The sequence below is a fragment of the Arvicanthis niloticus genome, chromosome 6, assembly GCF_011762505.2.
Source record: "Arvicanthis niloticus isolate mArvNil1 chromosome 6, mArvNil1.pat.X, whole genome shotgun sequence".
Lineage (NCBI taxonomy): Eukaryota > Metazoa > Chordata > Mammalia > Rodentia > Muridae > Arvicanthis > Arvicanthis niloticus.
In genome coordinates, this window is record NC_047663.1 from 13,107,876 (window position 1) to 13,133,786 (window position 25,911).

The 25,911-nt window shown below is 46.2% G+C and overlaps 1 protein-coding gene and 1 long non-coding RNA gene across 3 annotated transcripts in view; one reads left to right on the forward strand and one right to left on the reverse strand.

Annotated features, from left to right (window-relative positions):
• The window catches only part of Gna13 (G protein subunit alpha 13), a 38,677-nt gene extending 23,042 nt beyond the window's left edge, over window positions 1-15,635 (reverse strand). The window contains exons 1-2 of one of the 2 annotated variants that reach the window (XM_034506490.2): window positions 15,120-15,635; window positions 12,564-12,790 (exon numbers count right to left, since the gene is read on the reverse strand). In XM_034506490.2, coding sequence (XP_034362381.1) covers window positions 12,564-12,790; window positions 15,120-15,402 — 510 coding nt within the window. In that variant the 5' untranslated portion in view covers window positions 15,403-15,635. The remainder of the gene's footprint in view (window positions 1-12,563; window positions 12,791-15,119) is intronic. The other variant, XM_034506491.2, reaches the window with a different exon arrangement.
• On the forward strand, window positions 15,136-23,725 carry LOC143442628 (uncharacterized). Its single transcript, XR_013110964.1, has 4 exons — window positions 15,136-15,270; window positions 16,611-16,811; window positions 19,864-19,984; window positions 21,070-23,725. It is a non-coding gene; the product is annotated as an uncharacterized LOC143442628 (long non-coding RNA).
• Window positions 23,726-25,911: the final 2,186 nt, after the last annotated feature.

A 25,911-nucleotide genomic window follows, 5' to 3' on the forward strand; every position in this document is an offset into this window, starting at 1 on the left:
AGTGTTTTCTCACAGCGGCAGAGAAGCACAGCAGGACAGTGGGTAAAAGCAGTGCTGTACAAAGCCTGACAACCCCTGAGCCCACACAGTAGGACAGAATCAACCTCACAACTGTCCTGTGACCTCCACACGTGTCCGTACGCACGCTCACATGCTCTTACACACACACACACACCACACACACACACACACCACACACACACACACCACACACACACACCACACACATACACACACCACACACACACCACACACACACACACCACACACACACACACACACCACACACACACACACCACACACCACACACATGCACACACACACACACCACCCACACACACACACACCACACACACCACACACACCACACACACACACATACCACCTACACACACACATACCACCCACACACACACACCACACACACACCACACACACACACACACACACACCACACACACACACACACACCACACACACACCACACACACACCACACACACACACCACACACACACACAGAGTATCACCGTATTGAGCTTTGCCACTACACGTCTTCAGTAGCACACTGGTTTTTATTTTCTCTTTTTCTTTTCATTTTTCAAAAGTTAATAACCTCTACTTCAGGCAGGCAGGAAGACAGGGAAGATAAGAGAAAATAGGCAGCATTCTGACATACCCTCCCTTGGTTCAATCCCCTGCGGTTTCTACAGAGAGCGCTGTCACCCCACAGGTCCTATGGGTGCACAGCAGATGGACGCTTGGCTTTATGATGATATACTACAAGTCCTCAAACTCAAACACTGCACAATAATTAACATTAGCTAATAAATGGGAAACAGGTGACAGGAAAATCCAGGTGGCTTTAGTCCCAGTTTAGCATGGACTCCATATTCCTAACTCTCTTGCCAACAGTGAAGTTCCACCCAGCCTATTTGTCTCATCCTTAAATCCTATCAGAGAGCAAAGCAAGGTGACCTGAAACTATTTCAAATACTGCCTGATGTGCAAATTAGCTGGGAATGTATGTGGACACATCAGTCCCTGTCTCCAAGTTGTGATCTAACTCATTCTGTTGGCATGAGAGGCAGAAAATCGGGGACTGAGTAACAGACCTGGCTATGGAGCCCTACTGCCTTGAGTTTGGACTGTGAACTACCTGTTTTCTCTGAGGTCCTCTAAGACAGAGAAGAGGCAGCGAGTAACAGCATCATCAACTGAAGACCTGTTACACTCCTCTCCACAAGCACTGACGACTCCCAGGAAGGCAAACCAGCAACGCACTCACTGCCACGGTCTCGTCTGGACCCGAACATATTAATTACATAGGGCAAAAATTCAATACATGTTTCATGAAGACCTGAAGGGGAAGGGTACCAGGTATATACTGATCATATCCCTGCCCTCAAATCACTAAATGCAAAGTGATCATATGTAAAACACTCAAGTACAGTCTGTATCCACAGGTTCCACAACCTCAGTCTGAGAATAGCAGGAAGAGTTTCTATCTGAAGGCAGGCATGGCGGTACACAGAGGGCTGCAAATCAGAGGCCAGCCTAGGCTACACAGCAAAGCAGGAAATCCATATGCACTGAACACACAGACTCTTCTTCTCTTGTCATTACTTCCAAAACAACGAGGTACAATAGCTACTTCGACAGCCTTATATTTTAAGAGGCAGTGTGAGTATGCCAGAGGTAATTTAAAGCACATGGCAGGTTGTACTTAGGTTAGATGCAAATACTAGACCATGTTATACCAGAGACTGCACATTGAGATTCTGTTATCCCAGGGGTTGGGTGTCAGACCCCAGAGGATACGAAGGAACAGCTGTACAAAATGAGTGTATTTATTTACATAATAATTATTTTGAGACAGTTCCCTCATGTGTCCCAAGCTGGCCTTGAACTTATTACATCACTGAGGAAAAGAACTGACTTCCAGCCTCCCGCTGCTAAGTGCTAGGATTATAGGTGTGGTACTCCCACGCACCGTTTATGTGACGCTGCGAATCAACCCCTAGGCTTTGGGCATACTAGGTAAGCACTCTCCCAACTAAGCTTACCCCAGTCCTTACCTAGGCCACTAACTCATGTTACCTCCTTGAGTGCTACTCAAAAGACATTGGTTAATACAGTCTGTTTAAACTTTTAAAAGGTCTGAAAAACCACAACTCGCTAAGCCAGGTGGTTCAAGTGCTGCAAAGGGAAATGAGAATAGTCAGCCTGACTTCAAGTGAATCTTCTCCACTTCCTCACCTCTCTTCCCTCCTCAGGCACTTCCAGTCTGGCCCCTCCCTCCCCGTGTCACCTGCCAGCCAGCACACAGGACCCGGCTGCCAGCTCCTGCCAACACAGCACTGTTTTGTCTCAGGGCACTTTCCCAAGTTCTTGCAGCGTTTCTTCTCTTAAACTAATAATTTATATCTCCATCTCAGATATATCTATCTATCTATCTATCTTCAGACATATTACTATGCAACTAGGTGACTTCAAACACGCAATCCTCCTGCCTCAATCTTCCAAGTGCTATGCTAGTACACTCCAGAGCACTTCTTTTCACAGCGATTTCTGCCTCTGAACATTCTTAAAAGATGCCAAGATTCCTTAAGACTCTCCTACGAGCAGCCCCCTGTCTTACACCCTTACACTGCAAACAAAAAGTTCACTAACTTCTCCCCTACACCCAAACTCTCCCTGGGCTCTAGACCTAGGGTCAAACTGTCTTCCGTGTCTCCCACTCGGAGGCACTGCTCCTCTGGCAGCTCTCTCAGCCCAACTGCTGAGCCCAGGGCAGGCTCAGGGCAGGCTCTCCACACAGCAGCTTCCCTGTCTTGCCCAAGGTCCTACAATTAACATTTGTGACTAATACAGAGATTATTTGTATTTGGGCCTCTAGCAAACAAATATTCAAACAGATACCTGCCTCCTCCTCAATGGGTGTGCAACGGCATGTGACGGCCAGCGTGCCTGCCAGGTGTGCCCAGAGAACTGTCATGAGCGTGCCTGCGAGCCTGCACCCTGCTTTTCTGTTACCAGGGCTTTCCTAACCCCAGCATCTTTTAACATTTGCTTTTTATTTCCACATTAGAAAGCTGAAAAAAAAAACAGATGATAAGAAACTAGACAATTTTTTTTTTTTTTTTGGTTTTTCGAGACAGGGTTTCTCTGTATAGCCTTGGCTGTCCTGGAACTCACTCGGTAGACCAGGCTGGCCTCAAACTCAGAAATCCGCCTGCCTCTGCCTCCCAAGTGCTGGGATTAAAGGCGTGCGCCACTACCGCCCGGCGAAACTAGACAATTTTAAAGTAATAAGTCCATACCGTAATGCGTGCATGTGCACGCGCGCGCGCGCGCACACACACACACACACACACACAAAAGCATCAGATATGTAACTCAATGTTTATCTATTCAATAAAACATGGCCACCATGCAAAAAAAAATTAAACAAACAGGGTAATTCTATAAAAATTTAATTGCTATAAAAGAAAACTTAAGTCAGATTAAAATATATGTTAAAGTCAAAAGTGCAAATACTGTACAGCAGGGGTGGGGAACCTTGGGTCTCTAAATTGTAACATCTTTTTGTTTTTTTATTTTTTATTATTATTTATTTATTTATTTATTTATTTTTTGGTTTTTCGAGACAGGGTTTCTCTGTGTAGCCCTGGCTGTCCTGGAACTCACTCTGTAGACCAGGCTGGCCTCAAACTCAGAAATCCGCCTGCCTCCTGCCTCCCAAGTGCTGGGATTAAAGGCATGCGCCACCACCGCCCGGCTATTTTTGTTTTTTGAGACAGTTTCTTCATAAACTGATTGTCCTAGAACTACTAGCTCTGCAGACCAGGCTGGTCCTGAACTCAGAGATCTGGCCGCCTTTGCCTTCTGAGTGCTAGGATTAAAGAAAGGCACGTGACACCACTGCCTGGCCTGTAATATCAACTTTTAAACTGAGTGGTGAGCTGGATGGTTTTATGTCAACGTAACACAAGCTAAAGTCATCTGAGAGGAAGGAACCTCAACTGAGAACATTCCTCAAAGATCAGGCTGTAGGCAAGCCTGTAGAGTATTCCCTTAATTAGTGATTAATGAAGGAGAGCCCCGCTCATTGTGAGTGGTACCATCCCTGGGCTGACAGTTCTGAGTGCTGTAAGAAAGCAGGCTGAGCAAGCCATGAGGAGTAAGCCAGTAAGCAGCAGCCTCCATGGTCTCTGCATCAGCTCCTGTCCTGTTTGAGTTCTTGTCCTGACTTTAGTGTTGTGGAAGTGTAAGCCAAATAAACCCTTTCCTTACCAACTTGCTTTTGGTCCTGGTGTTTCATCACAGGCCATTCAAATTTAGTGTCACTTGTGATGGGTGACTTGCACACCTGTAACCCAACACTGGGAAGACTGAGGTAGGAGGATAGCTGTAAATCTGAGGCCAACCTGGGCTACATAGTGAGCTCCAGACCAGACTGCATTATAGAATAAGACCCCGTCTCAAAGTAAATTTAATGACAGTCTGTCTCAAAACAATGAAAAGCATTTGGGAACTAAGCACAGTAGATGAGGTAAGAGGTTTACAAATTCTAGGCCAGGCTAAGCTATAGTCAGACCCTCTCTCAAAAAGCCAAACAAACAAACAAACCTGAGAGCACTGGGGTATAGTTCAGGGCAGAGCACTCTGTCCACTGTGCCTGAATCCCTAGCACTGCAAAAATAAACAACAAACAAACAAAGGAGAGCTGGAGAGAGGACTCAGCAACCAGGAGCCATGTTAGGATTCTGAAGATCCCGGGGTTGAGTCCAAGCAACCCAGATGGCTCACAACCATGTGTAACTCAGGAGATCCAATTCCCTTTTCTGGCCTCTGAGGGCACCAGGCAAGCACGTGCTACACAGACATATCTTCAGGCAAACCCCTCCCCTCATAGGAATGAATGAACGATAAATAACTACCACGCGTGGTGGTCCGTGTCTATATTCCCATCACTGATGTAGAGTCAGGGTTAGCTCAAGAACATCTTCGGCTGCACAGTCCAAGGTCAGCCTAAGCTACACTAGGCCCTACCTGAGAACAAAGAGCAAGGGAGGTAGAGATGGAAGAAATTCACAGAAGTAAAGTTTTAGTTAGTTGGGGTGGAAAGACGTCTCAGTGTTGGTAAAAGCACTGGCTGCTCTCCTAGGTTCAATCCCCAGCACCCACACGCTGACTAATCATCCAGAACTCCTATCCCAAGGGATCTGACATGCTATGTTGGCCTCCATGTGCACTGCATGTCGTTGGTTACAAACACAGGCAGACAAGACACTCATACACACAGATGTTCTAAAAAGTTACTCAAAGACTAGAAAACAGTATCCCAGGATTAAAAATAAAAGCTCCCTACTCCCAATATTCACTTCAGCTCTTTTTCTTCTTAAAAAAACAAAAAGAAGAAGAAATTGTTCTAACTAAACATAATTACAAACTAAACACAATTGCTCTGGTTCAAAGAACCCAAAAACTTTTGGTAATGTCAAGACAGGATAGGAGTCTTGTTTATTAATACTGTTTTTAAATGCTACAATCAATGGCTGTTTCCTTTTGTTTTTTAGGGAGAACAAATGTGAAATCTGTTTTTCTTTATCAAAGCAAGAAGAAATTCTCAATTAAACTAGTGGGGTATTTTAAAGTTATCTTTGTATAAAATGCTAAGTTTATCCTACAAAAATCAACATAAAACCATTTTTAACACTGAGTATTGAAAAAATAAGAATGTAAGGAATTTTTTTTTTAACTTTGGAAATGAGGCTAATTTGCCCTCTGTAACCTGGGAAACTCACAGGACCTCTGCTGAGTCACAGGGAGGGAAACGGCAGAGCAGGAAAGGGTAGGCTTGTGTGCATGTGGAAGGACCATAGAGGGGACATTCACAATGGGCAAGTGTCCACGAGAGTGAACACTCTGTGGAGTGGCAAGCAGAACACCTGTACCAGTGGAAGAGTACCTCCGCACACTTCCAGCAGGGCACAGGGATCTGAGCCCTTCTCCCCACACGGCTAGAGCGTCTCAAAAACACTAACTACATAACTCCAAACTCCAAACTACATAACTCCAGCCAGAAACTCCACAGTGGGTCAGCTCCAGCAGCTATTAAATAATAATGCCTTGTTATCTAAGTCATTTTTATTTTTAACGCCAGTAGAGTATCTGAAATCTAAAATGTCTAAAATACAAACTTCTGAAGCACTGACATGGTGCTGAAATTGGAAAATTCCATGCCTGGCATCATGTGACACGTCTCAGACAAAACCCAGGCACACTTGAAAAGCTATACAGTTGCCTTCAGGCTATGCACAAAGTGTGTATGAAGTATACACACTTCATAAAGGTGAAGTTCACCTGTAGGCTTGGGTTTCACCCCTTACTATATATAAGTAAATATCTGAAAAGGTGGAAAATCTGAAACCCAAAATGCGTCTGATCCCCAGAACTTCAGACAAGGAATATTCAACCTGAATTATATTTGATTCTTTAGGATTAAAGAATTTATTTTTAAAACCATTCACAAATATGCATTCAACAGCAAGTTCACAACTGCCTAGAACCTGAGTTATATTGAAAGGGGATCCAATGCCTTCTTATGTCTGTGGGCACCTGAGTGCATGTGGTGAACACACTTTGTACATAAACTCACACAGGCACACACACAAATCTTGCTATCTGAAAAAATCAAGCATGGCACTATGAGAAGGCAACCAGAACCAGTGTACCAACAACTGCCTCCGTCCTTCTAGGCATGTGATCCTCCTGGAGACACCCAAGATCCGACACACACTCCACTGACTCAGAATCCAGGACTGTTACATTAGCAGTCAAGTTCAGAGAGTAAAAACCAGTCACAGCTTACTGTGCTTCTTTCAATAACTACTTCCGAGCACATGGGATATAAGGAATGTTAATAGCTAATCATAATACTGCTAAAATGCCAGGCATCATGCTAAGGTCTTTCGAGGCTCACCCCGTGTCATCCTCACATTAGATAGCAGATCCCATAATCGTCTGTATTTTATAGTCACTGAAACCGAATCAGAGCGGCTGAGGGACTTGCCTTAGCTCACAGACTGGCAGCCAGGGAAGGCAAGACTCTTCGCTTTACTTTTAAGCCGTCAGCCAGAACCCACCTCAAGCAGCATTAACACCTATGTAAAAATGTTCATACTCTGAAAGTAGTTAGCTTTTTACCCAGCATGAGGAAGAAAAGCATAAGCAAGTACACGGGTGAAATAAATCAACAGAAATTTTACCCATGGGACCTGTCAATTACAGACACAGTAAGGATAAGAAAGTTCAGCCACCACCCTGATTTTAAAACCGTGACTTGGGCTTGGTGCAATACGCCTGTACTCTCTGCACTTACAAGTCTGAGCAAGAGGATCCCAAGTTCAATACCGGCTCGCTGTGTCCCAAACAAACAAAAACTTAAGATGTGTTTTTCCAAAAGAAGAGCAATTAAACGTGAAAGACTAACTACCCTCACTACAGTATGTCACCAACTACCCTCACTACAGTATGTCATCAACTTTAGCCAAGTCCACAAAAGTCCAGTTCTCAAACTATGTCTTCAGTCCCCATCAGCCCACTCGAAAACTGCTCTGCTCCTGTGGCTTATGAAATGAAGCATCTTGTTAACAAAGATAGGTTTAAATACAGACGGTATCACGAGGCTAGAGCTAAGAATGAAGTATGTCCAAGCAAGGAAATAAAAGAGACTTCAAGTATGCAGAAACAGGATTTTTAAAATTGGGTCATTTCTGACTGAAACATAAAGTTGTGACAAGCAGCAATCTGGGTGCTCATACACACACAGTATGGGCAGGTGATGTGCTTACACGAGAAGCTTATCAAGGAATTCTGTGAAAACAGCCTGTCCTGATATTCCTCTCTCCAAAGCAAAAGCAAATCTGGGAAGCAAACACAAGACAGGCACCGCTCTGCAGTGACGCTTCCAGAGAAACCCAGCACCTTGGATGAGGATCCCCATTCCAGTGAGCTTTCCAGAAGGAAAGCTCAAGCTGAGTGTGCCCAGGTAAACCGCGTGCACAGGACACTGGGTCGGCAAGCTCACTGTCGATTCCACCTAAGAGCCCTCCCGCCTGTTAGTTAGCAAGGTAAGAGGGGATAAACAGGAACGCTGGGAACACTCAGAATGTAAAAAGGGATACGGGAACATCATTGCAAGGTCAAACAGTAACAAAACCTTCCCCATACTCAAAACCACGTGCTAGACCTCAATGGAGCTGCTGGTTACTCAGGAAGAGGGAGTCCCAAAAGGCTGAAAAGGAGAGGGAAAGACAACTGTTCCAGGGACATCATGCTTGAGTGCTTGCAAAATGGTTCTGTGGCAGGGCAAGGAGGCAGACAGGGCTTCAACTTTCCAGTCTATGATCATTTACTAGTTCTGAACCAAAGCGTCAAGGAACCTGTGCCCAGGCCTCACTGTTTTCCATCTGTGAGTTGAGAACAACAGCAAGTATCCTGTCACTGTTTGTTGCTGAGGAATTAGGGGATGATAATACACACAACAGTGATTTGGAAAGCAACTCGCACTTGTCCCAAACATTAGGGTATTAAACAGGAATTACAGTTATCAGCACTGTCAATTAGCTCTCTAGGAAACTAATAGACACCCCAACTTGTTTAAGCTTAGGTCTAAGGCAAAGGAGAATAGGAACAGTCCATCCAGGAAGTGCTTAGGCTTCTGTTTTCTTTAAAGTGAGTTCATAAAACTTTTGCCCTGGGATAGGTCCACACACGAAGTAGAATTCTGAAACTGAAGCCCAATCCTCATGAGACTACATCCCTGCTCAATCACTTTCTTATTTAATAAACCTGTTAGCAGCAGCACCAATTCCTTACCAGAAAGTCTGCCCTCAAAGGTGATATAAAAGGCACTGCACTACCCTTCAAAGTATAGCCCCTAGGGTTACTGGCTCTCTCCCCGGCTCTGTTCAGGGTCTCCAATACAACCAACCCTTGAAGTCCCCATGCAGCCCAGGCTACTTTCCAATCCAAGATCCTCCTGCCTCAGCCTTATGAGTGCAGTGATTAAACAGGAGAATTCTTCAATGCCTGGCCTTTAATCATCTTTTAAAGCAAATCCAAAAGACTTAGATGGTATTCTAGTCCCAGTATGTGCTGCAGTACAGGTAAGAACATTTTACAACCCAGAACAGAAGAGCCTAATTTTACTTAGCTAAGACTCAGCTCCTTTTTACAGACCACTCACGAAGCAAAAACAGTCACTCTGCTACACAGATTTCAGAAGAATCTGTCTTCACCAATAACCATAACAGCTTAGAGAACTGAAGCTATCACCAAGCACAAACTAAACCATCTGAGCAAGAAAACTCAAGTCCCACTGAAGGGACAATGAATGATTAACAAGGAGAATGGTTTTGGTTTCAAGAGCTGCACAGGCAGACCGGCCATTACAGGAAACTGTACTAATGCTGACAAAGTTAAACTGTTTACAGAAACTAGGAAGCTGTCCCCTGTTCCCCCCACTGTAACACACCCTGTCCTGTCCTCTGTGGCCAGTGTTGCTTATACTGCTCAACTCTAACTGTAAACTGAACTGCGAGACTGGTAGGCGGTGACTCCCAGGCACTGGTTAGTCTGTGTTGGCAGCTGTATCATTCCCAGCCAGTCCTCCACCCAGCCAGCCTCACCTAGACAGTGATCCACATTACCAAACGCCCCCTCTCACTCTCATCTGAGAAGCTCTGCAAGGGACATGTCTCACAAGCATAGTGGTGGGCTTCCATGACTGATGCCAAGGTCAAGTACACAGAGCTAAAGGACCACTCCTTCCAGATCACCTGCGTGTGCCAGTTACAGCCAGAGAGCCACATGACATCTGGACGACAAGGTGATGCTGAGGGCTTTCTCTTCCACATAAGCTAGTTAGTTTCCCACAACAGAAACTAAGCAGACGGGAAATGTGTGACATTGAGAATTCTGAGAAAAATCCTATTAGCAAAATTACAGCTAACAAATGCAGAGTCACTTCCATCGTCTCTGTCTGAACACCAAGAGGCTCACTCAGCTTAAGCAAAATGTAAGATGTGACAGGCTCTCTAAAAATGCTGTTTTTCGCATTTCGATCACCATGAAGTCTAATATAATCAACCACAGGTTGATAGAAAACTTTAAAAAACATTTATTTAATCACTGAGGAGAGGAGTACATGTCACAGCTTGAGTGTGGAAGTTCACAAACATTCATAAATTTATTTCTAGGAAATCTAGTATCTTCTTATGGCCTCCATGGGCACTAAATCTACATGCAGGCAAAAAACACACATTAAAGAAAAAAACAAAACAACAACAACAAAAAACCCTAGGGGGCTGAAGAGATGGCTCAGCGGTTAAGAGCACTGACTGCTCTTCCAGAGGTCCTGAGTTCAATTCCCAGCAACCACATGGTGGCTCACAACCATCTGTAATGGGATCTGATGCCCTCTTCTGGTGTGTCTGAAGATAGCCACAGTATACTCATGTATATAAAATAAAAAAGAATTCTTAAAACCTAAGATCTTTAAAAAAACAAAAACATATACACAAACCTTTTTCAACAAGGACACAGACCTTAATATGAGACTAAGATATGAAAGCACAGACTCCAAATCTGTCCATGGCATCCCAACTTCAATTAAGTAGGCTTGGGACAGACAGAGAAGTTTCTTTCTCAAAGGGAACTGTCAGGTCCACTGCTGTTCCTTCCTCCATCCAGGGTGTAGTGACTGCTTACTGTGGAGCCAGCTGTTTTCTCCCTGGCCTTGGAAGATAAACATCTAAGAAAACAGTGGAGAGTGTGTCTACTGAGAAAAGAAACTAAGAAGGCTAAGAAGCTGCCCTTAAACAGGAGGGAGGAGGGGAAAGCAAGGGAAGGGGATAGGTAAGGAGCGAGCAAATCCACAGAGAATACAATGACGACAGGGACCAAAGGTCAAAGCTAGCCAGAAATCTGGTGACTCCATGTCACTGACCAAGTTAAACTCATGCTTTTTGATATGCAGAGCTGCCAGACACTCAGTATGAGAATTTGACATGATATCTACACGTGATGAGGTGTACCAGCCAGCACATAATGTATGATACACAAGGAGCATGAGACATGGGTTTAGCAAAGAAGATATCATAAACCTTTCTTGTAACTTTTCTAGAACAGCCTAGACTAATCCTGGAGGCAGACTGCACCAAGGAAGGCCGGTGGCTGTAGACCTCGGTCTAGCCACACCCATGAGTATCACTTGAATGTTCGTGACATCACCAAACAATTTCCTAAGCAGTTTTACTTTTAACTGTCACTCTGCTTCAATTATATTATAGGAAAGCGCTTCGGATCTGAACTATCTCTAAACTGCACACAGCCGCGCCCGCCGCTACTACTGATAGATGGACCCTTTTGGTCTTCGGCAAATAGAACCAAATACAATCAAAGTGCTCACAATTAAATTATCAAACATTTGATTAAAAATTCCATCTCAATTCTTGTTTTCATATCTTTGTTTTTTAAGTCAGGGCCTTGCTGTGTCACCCAGGCTGGCCCGGAACCTGTGATCTTTCTGCTTCTGGTTTTCAAGGAGCTAAGGTTACAGGCATGAGCCACCACTGACCAGGTCATGTTTATACCTTTACCCTAGGTTACATCCCGATTTCCTACCCTTTCTTCAATGTTGTGTAACAGCTACAGAGTATCTTATAATATTTTTTAAGATAAAGGAGGGAAACAAATGGAAATTATTTCCCATGTGGAACAAGAGCAGGAAATAGTATTTTGTTTCTTATAAAGAGTTCAGTCTCTCAGCCAGCCACAGGGGACTCATATCTATAATCTCTGCACTTAGGAGGCAGAGAAAGAAGGGTTACTGTAAGTTTAAGGCTAGCCTGATCTACATAGCAAGAAAAAAAAAAGTTCTAATCTCTCTATAGCAATCTCATTTGTGTCACTAAGTGGCTCAAAGGCTAACTGGCATGTATGAAAAAACACTCTCACGCACCGGACTTCCATTCTAAAGAGACTTTTGTGGACTTCCATTCCACAAAAGGCCATCACTATAGGAACATGGCTGCTAGAGTTGTAAGAAAAATAATTTTTTAAAGAGAACAAAATTAGAATGACCAGGGAAAAGTCATGACAACCTTACTTTCTAACCAGTAAAACAGCTTCATCACATCTGTAGAGTTGACCTTATTTTTTAACCTTGCTTAGTAAAAGGCACACACAGCAAACCAAGTATCGGAGGCTACTGATACTTTACACTGTGCTAAACCAGACACTGCTAAATGTCATTAAATAAAAGCACCCTTCAGGGTTAGGGTGGCTCAGCAGGTAAAACACTTGCCCCCAAGCCTGAGGACCTGAGTTTAATGCCCAGAACCCACAAGCTAGAGGAGAACAGACTCCCACAAGCTGTCCTCTGATGTCTGCACATGTGCTGCACGCATGTGCTCACATGCACACAGAAACAAAAGTGAATATAAATAAAAATATATAAATAAAACCACATTTTGGAGAAGTGAATGTCTTACCAGTTGGAATTCCCGGCGCCGATCATAGGCGTTCTGTATGCCACTGTCCTCCCATAAGGCTCTGATAGCAGGAAGATACTGCAGAAATACTCGAGTCTCCACCATCCCCTGGGCAGCCATGGGGGCACGGGTATCAAATGCCATCAACTTGTCTCCGTGGAGCTGGTTTTTGTTGTCTCCCCAGGGAATATGAAGCTTCTCTCGGGCATCTACCAGTACCCTCATACCTTTGTTTAAAAAAACAAAAAACAAAAAAACAAAAAAAACGTGTGAGGAAGAGTCATGATGATACCATGAGAAGCTTTGGCCCCAGGGTTACCCAGTATTGGTTCCTTAATTTTTAGCTATTACAGGAGCCCCCACTTCCAAAATGGAGACCAGAAAGAATCAAAACAAAACCTTTATCTTCTCAGAGGTTTAAGAAACAAGTGTTCACTCTCAAGACCAGAAGCCTTGAAAAAGTAAATACTAATAACAAAGTCACTTTGGGGAGGGTTTTAATATGATGCGATTCATAAAAATCATTTCTGGAGTAGATGGCAGTCAAAACCAGAGACGGGAAAAAATAAATAATGCTGCCTAACCTGAAGCCAGGCTAAAGACAGCCTGGCACGCGCTGAGGACGGTTTACTGTGTGCAGTCGCCGTCCTTCAGCTCCCTACCAACTCTGTCTTCTAGGACGCACTTCAACGCTTCCCAAGACCAAGCTTCAAATCAGTGCAGTCACACACTGGCTTTAGTCACCTAAAAGGAAACCCAACTGCACGATGATCCAAGACAGAGGCTTCAATTTACACAAGTTAGTTCAAACTCCACGCCCCCGTCGCTAAACTGTTACTTCTGTCATCGGGAAGTCATTTCTTTGGATACTCGAAAAAAATTGTTATGCTTTCATTTTTCTGACCATGCCAACGGAAGAAAATAAGATGCCTAGTTAGACTTAAACTTAATCACACAATAATGCTCAAAGTAATTCTTAAGCCCAGCGTGTATGAAAAACAGGTGATTTACCTCACCAGTGACTACGTGGGCCTATTCATTAACATAATTCTTTAAGTTCAACTGTATCAGGATACAAAGGTACCTTCAATTAAGGTCTGGCAAGGTACAGTTTACAGCCTCCGAGGAGACTTTAATTAGTTTTGTGCTGAACATTAAGGCAGAATAAACATAACCATCCTTTTCAGCTTAACTGCAACGGTAAGGTAAGGGCAAGCCATGGACTGTGAGCTCCTGGCCTCGCCCTCTCCCCTCACTGCCCGGCAAAGCATCTTCTCATTTTTCCCTAGTTGAAACACTGCAGAGAGGAGGAGGGGACCCATGAGGGAGTTTGCTTAGGTATTTCTTGAACAACAACAACAAAACCTGCTTTAAAAAAAAAAAAAAAAAAAAAAGCCACACAACTCCTTGAAAAGACCTACAACCTTAAAGTTTGCTTCCAAGCCCTAAATGTAATAGGGTGACTCCTTAACCACTCAGAAATCGGCTGCTGTGACAATTCTGCCAGCTTCTCTTATGTAGAAAATACTTGACACTAAAATAAATAAATAAATAAATAAAATAAAAATAAAGGTGATTCTTTTAAACGACAAAAATAAAAGCCACCTCCAAACTTATTTGAACACTAAGGAATAATAATAAAGCCTCTGGGTGGTTTTCGCTTAGGAACAGCATTTAAAATACTGTTCAACAGGATTTGTAAAGCCCACCATCCAACACAACACATACTCCCTGTCTCTAACTTCTCTTGGACGGTCTCTTATGACTTTTAAGCCAAAGGGTCTTTATATTTAAACATAGATTCATTTAAGCATTAGAGATGATGCTGTTTTTCTACTGTCCCGAGTTATTAAGCAAAAAAAAAAAAAAAAGTGTGCAACATGTTGAACTGTGATTACAAACATCCTGTAGCAACGAGCCGATAAAACCACTCGCGCTATTTTTTTTTAAAATAGACTTTCCTGATGCCAGTAAACGGGGAGTTTCATATTCTTGCCCCAAAAGGCTCTGGAGGCTGTCACTCTATGCCCTTGACAAGAGACTCAGGGTAAAAAAAAAAAAAAAAAAAAGTTTCCTCATTACAACCGTTCCAGAACTTGCTTAAGTCAAGAGGTGGCCTAGGAAGCCCAGAGCTGGAAGGGTAAAAGACCCGGTTACTAGGGTCACCCACCGGGGACGGGCAGATAAGGGAAGAAGGATAGGGGGTGTAACAGGACCTGGGGCTACTGATGGGTGGTCTTGCCCGGGGTGCAAGGAGGACACTAAGTTGCCCCGCTGCCCCTAGTCACCCAGCTCGCCGCACTTCCCTCTCGGAGGGGGCGAGGCCAGCCGCAGAGTGCCGGGCCAACCGTGACCCTCACCGGGGTAGCACGGGAGCACAGCGGGGCGTCCCGGATCGAAGGGATCGGGAACAGGGCACCGGGGCGCACCGGACGGTGCCCAAGGCGCGCCCACCCGATCTGGTCGGGTACGGTCTCTTCAGACTCGGGACCGGCGGGTGAGGGCGGTGCCCGGCCCGGCTCCCCAGGGGTCCCCGAGCCCCGCCGCGCCCCGCACCTTTGATCACGTTGCTGTAGATGGTGGGGCGGAACTCCTCGCGCGCGCGCTGGTCGAAGTCCTGGCCGTGGATGATCCGCATCTGCTTCAGGAAGGTGGACTTGCCGCTCTCGCCCGCGCCCAGCAGCAGGATCTTCACCAGGCGCTTCACGTAGGTCTTCTCCCGCGACAGGCATTTGTCGATCTCCTTGGACTTGCGCTGCTGCTCGGCCTCGCCGTTCGTCAGCACGCAGCCCGGGAAGCACACGGACAGCACGGAGCGCGACGGCAGGAAGTCCGCCATCTTGCCGCCGCCGCCGCCTCGGCGGGCCCCTGCGGCTCCTCCACCTCCTCCTCCGGCAGCGGGCGGCTCCCGCAAGGCGGCTGGAGGGCGGGGAGCGCAGCGGCGGCCCGAGCGCGCCCGGGGAGGGAGGGAACCCGACGACTGACTCGCCAGGGCGGGCCGCGCCGGCCGGGGGAGGGTGGGAGGGAAGGAGGGCGGGCCCGGGGAGGGGCGGCGGCCCTCTGGGCGTGCGCGCGCCCGCTGGCTGCGGGGTACGCGCACGCAGGCACGCAGCGCGGAGGTCGGAGGGAGGGGGCGCGGCGCGAGTCACGCGCTCGCTGTGCAGGCTGCGGCCCGGAGCGCGCGCGGAGAGCGGCGGAGCCCGGGGTCACGTGGGCCGGGCTGGGAGCGCGCGCTGGCGGATCCAGAGTTTCTGTTTCCCTTTAGTGCCGCCGCTTCCCGGAGCCCCGAGTAAGCAAAGCCCATCCGACCCCTTAAAACCGTTAGGGCATCCTCATCTCACTGCCCTTTCCCATCATTACTCGCCCGCCGCTTGCTGTCACCTCCACGCGACCTATTTTGAGACCACTGGCTGGGACATCCCCGCACCGACCAGTGCAAGCCTTCCTTCGTTACATCTTGCCTTTAAAAAAAAAAAAAAAAAAAACTCTTGAGACGAGATCCCTGCGGCTCAGGCTGCCTTAAATTTGTGACAGTCGTCTTGTCTCAGCCTCCCTGTCCACTTGTGGTATTCCGGGCAGGCAAGAGCTTTACTTCAAGCCCCTGCATTTAATTAGCAGAGACCTCCTCCCACCCCCTTTGCCATTCTGACCATCCGGAATCTAGAAGGATAAGTAAATGTCAGATGTCGTTATTGATCAACACCTGTCCCTAGCAGCTCAGGGTACTATTGATAATCTGCCCGGATTTGAGGGGAGTTGGGGTTGGTGTTCTCGTGACATGTGCCAGGAAGGTCGCCGGCGGCTCACTAATGTGGATTCCCATCCTTGATGCATTTGTGACTTGGGTAATGCCTGCTGAGATCAGTGAATGGTGGAGAGGGTGAGGTCATGTTGAAAATCCCCCTAAACCGGACACTATGATGCACATTCTTCCCAAGGAAGCAGATAAGCGTGCAGCCTCGGACTGCAGCAGGCACATTTTAGGTTTCCTGCCAGATTACAGAGGATATGACAGACAAGAAACTTTTTTTTTTTTTTCCCTAGCAGATCAGGCCAGAACACCTGAAAAGACTCCCGGGGAACACGTGACAAGTGACAGCTGAGTGACTGTGTAGCAAGGACCTCAGAAGCCAACTTCTTCATTCTTTTCAGTTTCAAAGGGGAAAGGCGGTTGATGCCTGTCTGGTTTTGCTCCTGGGTCCTGGCTTGTGTGCAACTTGGGAACTTCCTGTGTGTTGGGGAGCTGGGGTAAGAGGTCAACACCGTGACATGCATGCACAAGTTTAAATTTTAAAACCTAGCACTGTAAGTCAGTCAATCAGTGACTGTCCGTTTGGGCCAATGACTGAGAAGCTCAGGACTCACCCTGACTGCAGTAAACAATACCTGGAGTGGAATTGTCTCCTCTGACACCCACTGAGATCGTGAGTGGACCTGAGCCCACAGAGTAGACGGTCTGCAAAGTGGGCTGAGCTCACATCAATGTGGATTGCTAAGGTCAACCCTGATTTGTGACCAAAGTCTGTCATGGATGGATGATCTCTATATACCCTTGACTAACTACTGTTAGGGCTGTCCTGTCCCGGGGCCACGAAAAAGGCTAGCTTCTACCCAGGACAGATAGGAACAAAGGGCCTGCGTTACCTCCATGTTCTAATCTGAATTCTTTAACAGAAGCAGAGGAGAGAAATGCATATGTTAGGCGAAGCGTCTTGGTTTTCCTGAGGTGTGCATAACATAATAGAAAAGCAAGGATGCCTAGGAGGCAGGAAGGGATTCCTGCCTGGCAAGTTCTTGTTGGGACATGCAGTACAGCAGGGAGGCTGTTCAAAGTCCTGAGTGGAACCTCGCCTTGGAACAAATTTGGCTCTGCCAGAGCCTGGCTGCTCTAATCAGGGTTTCTGAAAAGAAACGTTTAAAGCCCGGACTGGGGTTTGGCTGCTGTGTGTAACTGGTGATCAAGACACTTTGTAAATCATAAGCATAAAAGTGAGTCAGTTTAGTGGTTCTTCAAAAGCTAAACATAGAACTACCACATGACCCGGCAGGTCCACTCCTAGGTGTATACCCTCAGAAAACCGAGCACACGCTGCTCAGGCAAAAACTTGGACACCCATGGTCCTGGCAGCGCCATTAAGAACAACAACAAAATAAATGGATAAAACTTAAAACGACCCAAATGCCCACCGGCGAATGAATAGCTAAACAAAATGTGATTCACCCAAGCAACAGATTGTGCAGTCACAGAAAGGATAAAAGTGCCGATAGGAGGGGCTGAGGACGTGGTTCGGTGTTTAAAGTGCCTGATGTTCAAACATGAGCGCTGTAGTCTGCATCTCCCGGAGCCCACGAAAATGCCGGGTGGGCATAGCAGCGTGGAACACAGAGACAGGATTCCCAGAGCACGCTGACCAGCTAAATTAGGTAAATCAGCACGCTCTGGGTTCAAGTGACAGATTCTGTCTCGATGAATAATGTGTACTCACATGTACACACGTGTGCCCCTACAGATGTGAACATACGCCACACATACACTGATACATGTTCCAAGAACCAACTTTGAAAATATCACCCTGAGCGTGGGAGGCACATATCGTATGGTTTGGTTTCTGTGAAATGTCCAGAGTGGGTAAACCCACAGAAACGGAAAGCATAGTCGTAGTTGCCAGGGCTTCAGAAGCAGTGCTGAAGGGGGAGTGCTTAATGGATTGCTTCCTTTGAGGGCGGCAAAAGTGTTTGGAAACCAGATGGTGATGGTGACAGACCATTGTGACTGTACCAAGTGCTGAGTTGCATATGTGAAAATAGCCAAACCATTCATATGTAAGGTGAATCCCACTAAGGAAGAAAACACAAAGGTGAATTAAGGAAGAGCTTTGTTACATAAATGATAGTGCCCTCAGCTGAGGCTGAAGTTCTGGAAGTGCCACAGTCTGTAACATTAATGAAAGAAAGGGCCACTATGTAGCATCTAGTGAATGAGAATGCTGCAGTGTGCAACCTGTGGTGAAGGGCAGTGCCACTGTGTTTAAACTATAATGGTGTAAATGATTTGCAGCAGAGGCAGCTGCCTCCGCTTACACTATCATAGCACTGGCGATATTCCAGTCACCGTGTTTTTCCTAGAGGGAAAAATAAAATAGCACAACTTCTAAGGTAAGGCAGAGCCTACCTGTTATAATTGAGCCTGCTAGATGCTGTCCAAGAGATCCAAATGTTCATTCCTAGGAAAGGTTGCTATTAGACCAGTTAATCTATATGCAAAAGAGTGGTTTGCTCCTGCCCAGCCCTCCCCTCCCCTCCTCCCCACCCCCCAGCTGGGTTACAATGATAGGGACACTTGAGCAGTTGCACTGTTCTTTCTGGAAGGTCAACGTTTAGTGGCAAGTCCAAGGAAGGAACCCTTCCCTGTCTGCTCTCTCCCTTGAAATTGATTCCCAGTCCTTCAGGAGCTGAAAACCTCCTGTCTTGTAGTCATGGGTTATGTTTAATTTTTGAAAAACGGTATTAGCTTATTTACCAGTCTCTGTGCCAAGTAACTTTGGCCTGCTTACAAAAATCAGGATTATCCACAAAGGACAAAAATGTGTCACCCTCAGACATATTCAAAAGAATGTGCCAGAGGCTTCAGCAACAGTTCCAAAGAGGAGTTAGGGGTGGGGGGAGGCTTTCTTTTGAGCGATGGCAAATATAATTTAAATAAAGGCTTTGCTTGCCAAGGTGACTACTTACTGGTCAGGATGGGCCAACACCCATTTAGATATGTTTATTTAAAAGTCAGTCACATCAGTTGGTAGTTAAATCTTGAGTTAATTTTCTAATGGGGACAATGACACATGCAGCAGCTTGCGAAACTGCTGTCTCACCGGCAGTGTTAAATAGTTGGATTCTAATCCTTTCTTGCAGATAGAGTAGGCATGAATGTTCTCATGTATCCCTTTTCCTTTCCAGGAAAGGAAAGAAATAGGGAAATTCTGAGCACATCCCCTCCCCCCATAATACAGGCCTTGCAGTGTGTAATGTTTAAAATGCCTGCAAGCACTCTGACCTACTTTATCTCATTCACAACTTACAATAGCCCGACCAGGAACACTAGGCCCTAGCCTCATGCTCTTTGGCCACTGCAAGAGGCTGCCAGGAGGAAAAACTTAAATGGTCCCCTTAAAGTTTTGCGTACTGTGGCCATCCGCCAGGACTGAAAACACACTGTTTTGATTGGAGGGGAGAAGGAGGGCGTGAGACAGAGTCTCTTGTGGCACAAGCTGATCCTGAGCTTTGTCGTTGTTGTTTTCATTAATAGATTGAAACATTTTAAATTGATTTTGTGCATCCGCGTGTCTTGCCTGCATGGGCATATGTGCTGCCCATGCATGCCTGGTGCCTGAGGAGGTCAGAAGTCTTCACATCCTCTGGAGCTGAAGGTATAAGTGGTTGTGAACCAGCGTGTGGGTGCTAGGAACTGAACCTGGGTCCTCTGCAAGAGCAACAAGTGCACCTTACTGCTGAACCATTTCTAAAGCCCATCCCCCACTTCGTGTGTGTGTGTGTGTGTGTGTGTGTGTGTGTTGCATGCACACACATATACAGGGGTGCACAACCGTGCTTATGTGTATAAAGGCCAGAGGCAGGGCTTTTGGTTTCTTGTTTCATAGCATTCCAACGTATTTCTTTGGTCCATTGTGACAGGGTCTTTCACTGAGCCTAGAGCTAGGCTAGCAGCCAGCAAAACTCAAATTATCCCCCCCTCCCACCCCCCCACCCCCCGCCAACAAAGGGGTCACGGGCCCATGAGACCACAACCTACTTCTTAACATGGGTGCTGGTGATTCACACTCAGATCCTTATGCTTGTATCAACACTGAGCCTCTGGCCTTGAAATCTGTCCCCAGATACTAGGATGTCAGCCATGAGCCACTGTGCATAGGGCCTGCGTGGACTGATCACAATGCTCTCTCTGGTACTTCCAAATAAGCCGAAGGCTCAGGATCCTTGGATGTGTAAAGCTCAAGCCTGAGACTAAAAGTGAACTGTATTTAGCTTTAAGGGACTGTAGTGTTCTGTAGTTTTGTTTGTGGGTTGGTCTGTCTGTTTTTCCAGCCCCTTCCAGGCTGGCTGCCATCTTGAAGTTCTCCAGCTGTTAGACTGATTCTAGTGAAATGTTTCCTACTTTGAGCTCAGGCTCTGGTTTGTAAAATGTTCCAGGTGGCTGGTGGAGGAAGAGAAAGAGAGAGAGAGAGAGAGAGAGAGAGAGAGAGAGAGAGAGAAGAGAGCTTATGGCAATATTTACCTGGATGTGACATATGTTATATGCTTAGTGTGAGTTAGCTCCAAAAAGGCAATGTTTTTGTTTCTGTAAAGCAATTTGATGTGACTCTTCCCAGAATAAGCTTCTCATGTGGAAAGATTCAGATGAAACTAGACATGTGGAAATGAACGATGGGTGGTTTTGTTTGTTGTTGTTAATAACGGAAAACATGACTTTAATTCTTGGTTGTATTTTTCTCAGCCTCCAAAAACACGTCCATGAGCTGCCGATGACCAGCTGAAACCTCAGCTCATCCTCAGTCAGAGGTTCAAGGACACGCATTGGTGACCACATACGCACCTTGCTCTGAAGCATCAGACCCGTTACAGGCTGTTGGTTTACACAGCGCTATGCAAAGCCCTGCCAGCATATCTGAGGCTCTTTCTGGAGTGCCCAAAACTTTCCCTTCCCTTCCCTTCCCTTCCCTTCCCTTCCCTTCCCTTCCCTTCCCTTCCCTTCCCTTCCCTTCCCTTCCCTTCCCTTCCTCTCTCTCTCTCTCTCTCTCTCTCTCTCTCTCTCTCTCTCTCTCTCTGTGTGTGTGTGTGTGTGTATGTGTGTATGCACACGCGCCCCTCCCTGATGTGCATGCAGAGGACAGAGCAGGATGTTGGGGCAGGGTCTCTCACTGAAGCAGAAGTTCCCCATTTCAGCTAGACTGGGTGGCCAGGGAGAGCTGATATCAACCTGTTTTTGTCCTCCGATGGGCACATCAGCGGTGCCCAGCTTTTTTTTTTGTACAGGCACTGTACATACATTTAAATTCATTTTTTAAAAAGATTTTTCAAAAAGATGTATTTATTTTATGTATATGAGTACACTGTCACTGTCTTCAGACACACCAGAAGAGGGCATCAGATCCCATGACAGATGGTTGTGAGCCACCATGTGGTTGCTGGGAATTGAACTCAGGGCCTCTGGAAGAGCAGTCAGTGCTCTTAACCGCTGAGCCGTCTCTCCAGCCCCCTTAAACTCCTTCTTGCAGAGCAAGCATTCTTACTTACTGAGCCATCTCCCCACTGTCCCCCACTTTCCCCATTCTTAAAATAGGGTCTCACTATGGAGCCCAGGGTAGCCTCATACTCGAATCATCCACCCTCAGCCACCAGGAGTAAGGAGATTATGAGTGTATGTCACTATGCCTGCCTCTCTTGTCACTTTGAAAGATGACAGTACTTGCTTCTTACCAGAAACAAGAATTGTTTAATTACGAGTTCTTCTTCCCCAGGGAAATTCAAATCTGCTCCCAGTCTGATGGCAGTGGTTTTCCAGTGGAACACTGGGTTAGCAGGCTTGGACCTGCCACTTCCGGCAACTGCTCTTTTCTGGCTGGCTGACTGGCTGGCAGGCTCAGTTTTCAGGTATTGTCACATGTCACAGCCTGCTAAGCTGGCCTTTGCCTCACTGAAAAAAATGCCTGGATGGAGTACGTCAGCTGTGTTTGTCTCACAGCCGTAAAGGCCCAATCAGGGGTGCTGAGAAATGGTCCACATGGCTTGTGTCTGTGAGTGACAAGTCTCCTGGAGCAAGTAATGTCATCAGCTCATCCTTCTGACTCTGCTGTCAGCTGCTAAGGAAAAAACCGGTGAGGAAGGAAGGATTCAAGACAAGGCAGCAGTTGCTGAGTCAGAGTGATGGTGTTGGAAAGTTCACAGGAGAGGCTTTGGGGTCAGGTCCCTTCTGCTTCAGCGTAGTTTTTAGCTATGTGCTGCTGCCCTGCCAGGATCCTGCAGGAGAGGAGAGGAGACCTCAGAAGCCAGGGGAAGTGGCTCAAGATGTGACCAGGAATTTTGTGCTTGTGACTGCTTGAGGTGGAGTAGGGAGAGCTCCTTTAAGGGAGAGAGCTCTGCTACCTCTCCTTCTAAACAGGTGTGCCTCTTAGGTCACTGGCTGTTCACTTTCTAATTCAGAGAAGGAGTGGCTACAGTGGGGGAACTTAGTAAGAACTCAGTTGCCCTTCTTATCTGTAAAACAGCCATTGTATGTAAAGAGTGTTGAAGATTAAATAATAGGCGTGTATGTGCTCAGTGTCTGTTCTGTAAAGGGAGGCAGGCTTTTAGACTACTATAGGAAGAAGTGAGTCAATGGGTTGAAAGCCCTAGGAAACTCAGCAGTGTTGTCATTGTAGAAATGTTCTTCTGGGGGGGGCCACAGAGACAGCTCGTTGGGTAGAGGCACCTCCCACCAAACCCAATGACCGGAGTTTGATTTTCAGAACCTACACAGAAGGAGAGAACTAATTCCCACAAGTCCTTTGACGTCCACACTTGCACTGCGGCACACACGCACCGCCTCATATGAACACACAAAATAAATAAATGTAATAATAATAAAAGGAACAAGAATGTTGGATCTTTCCTAAGACTCCCTACCTGTGGTTTAAACGTGTATTTGCTTTTCTTTTTCCCATGCTCAAGTTTACTCACAGATGTGTTCCCCAGTAAGTTCTGTTTCTGGTTGCAAGGGCCTGATACGACAAGGAGAAGAAAAAAACAGGCATATTAAGGGTGTACCCTAAAACCTCAACATAGTGATTCCGCCAGAAGCCTAAGGAATTTTCAAGCAAAACAGAGGTATAGGTGGAGATATTGGAGGGGACAGTAAGAGCTTGGGCCCATGATGGCGCACATCTATAAAGAAGGGAGGTCACCAAAAGTTTGAGGCCAGCATGGTCTACTTAGCTAGTGAGACTTTGTCTCAAAATGAAGGAAGGGAGGGGGAGAGGGACGAAGGGAGGAACCTCACAAAGCTTTTGTGGCGGTTTTAGAAGATAGCCAAGCAGATACTTTGTTCTGTTGGAACTGTCCAAATGATGAACTGGTTTTTGTCATCAAGGTCAAGGTCATGGGTAGTAAGGACATTTCTCCGTCTCACATCCACGAACTCAACAGCCACCGTTGGACAGCTCTCAGCCTAGAACTGAGCCCACCGAGTCCCCACCCCCACCCCCACCCCACCCCCAGCCACTACAGCAGACTCAGTCCCAGGGAAGTGGGCTAGGCCTGCTTGAATAAGGAGCTTTGGGGTCTTGGTAGCAGCAGGTTAGTGTGGACCTATGCTTCAGGTCCTACATTAGGACCGTGGTCCGTGTGTAGGGACAGCATCAGCAGATGACTAGAGTGGAGACTGTAAGGCATGGCCAACTGGAAGCCTCTCTTGCCTGGACTGAAAGGTGCTGCTGGCTGGGAGGATGCCCCTTTCCCAGAGGCCAGACCAGACCTCAACGGCTTCCAAGTTCCCAGGCTCTCAGGGTGGATCTCAGCCCAGTTACCCCATCTCAGCCATTCACTAGCTGGTCCTCAGCTCGGAGCTGTTAGTGCCCTTCCCACGGGAGCCTGGAGAGGCTCTGGTTATCCCCACCGTTCGCAAGGCCACCCTGGGCAGGGAGCCAAAAAAACAGTTTATGGAAAAAGCAGAGGCAGAATATAAATTGTTTTGTAACTAACCCCCAGTTTATCTGATCACCCAGGGTGTCTGCTCAGTGAAGAAACCCCAAGAGTTAAACACACTTCAAGAAGAGATAGCTTCACTTCTTTTTGGGGGCGCAGCCAGAGGCAGGGTGTGACACCGAAAGACTTCTTCTCTGCTGAGCCACACGTGTAGTGAAAAGGGTGGAGAGGGTTGGAGATGTACGGCTCAGTGGTGGCAGAGTGCTTGCCTAGCATGTGGTAGACCATGGGTTTGATCCTCAGCAAAGGGACAGGTCAAGAGGTGGGAATTTAAGGGCAAAGTACTTAGAATTCTATAAGGAATAACAAATACTGTCCTGGCTTTCTAAGAAATAAGTGGCTCACTGGGACTCCTGACTCATTTGTTTTAATCAGTTGAGGAGTTGGGGTTGGGGATGCCTTTCAGCCCCTCCTGGGACAGATGGATATCATGATTAATTTGCCAGGGGAAGCACAGCCAGTTCCCAAGAGAAGGCTAAAACCAAGCACCTTCAACTTAGATCTTGTTTTCAGAAAGATCTGCTCCTCCGTGGCCTATGGAGAATGATGAAATCTCAATCAATAGGGAACTCTCTTAATAACCAGGAACTATGTGATGTTCCTGAAAAGCTTTCCTGCCAGAGCCTAGTGTGGTCCTCTCAGAAAGTAATAACATGTCCTTACGAAGAAGTTTCTATCAACAAATTGCTTTCTTGGTTAATCTTTTTTCCTGTTTAGCAGTTCCAGCCACTGTGTGTGTATGTGTTATGTATATGTGTGTGTTGCTTTTTATATGTAGTAAATAATAGATATATATATATAGTTATGTATGGTATTATAACATATTTAACATATGTATTGTTTTTATAAAAATAGTTACTTATTGTTTTTACTTATGTATGTGTGTTGCTTTAATATATATGTTATGTATAGTATAGCATTTATTTAACATATATATTGTTTGTTTTTTAAATATTTACTTGTTGCTCCATTCAGAGAGCTCTTAGCTTGTGTCATGTTGACATAAAACTATCCAGCACATAAGTAGTTGTGAACCTCCTGATATGGGTGCTGGCATAATGAATCCAGACACTCCTGCAAGAGCAGTAAGCTCTCCTAACCAATGAGCTATCTCTCCAGCCCTTGGTTTTGTTCTTGAGGCAGGGTTTTTACCATGGTAACCCCAGTTGGCTAGGAATCCTCTTGCCTGAGTCCCCTACTGCCTGGGATTATAAGGATGCACCATCATGTCTGTCCTAACCATTCCACTATGATGGCCATTAGCATTGGAAAACCGCTACAGCCCTCCCTGCCTTGGCATCCATCTGACCCCTAAATGAACAATGTGTCCTTGCTTCTCTCCATCATCACACTTGTCACACTGTCTTATACTTGTGACCTCCATTGCCTACCAACCTAAAATGTACCCTCTTGTAGGCAGGGGCACAGTCAGCATTCCTGTGTTTTCAGCATCTGCTGTGGCATATAAGAAAGCCTCAGTAGGTGAGTACACATTCAATCAGGCTATGCGTCAGCCAAGGTCTAACCTTTGCTTGCACTTCTGAGGGCTAATAGTTGGGCTTAGAGAACACCACATGAGTGACAGTGAGGGTACGGC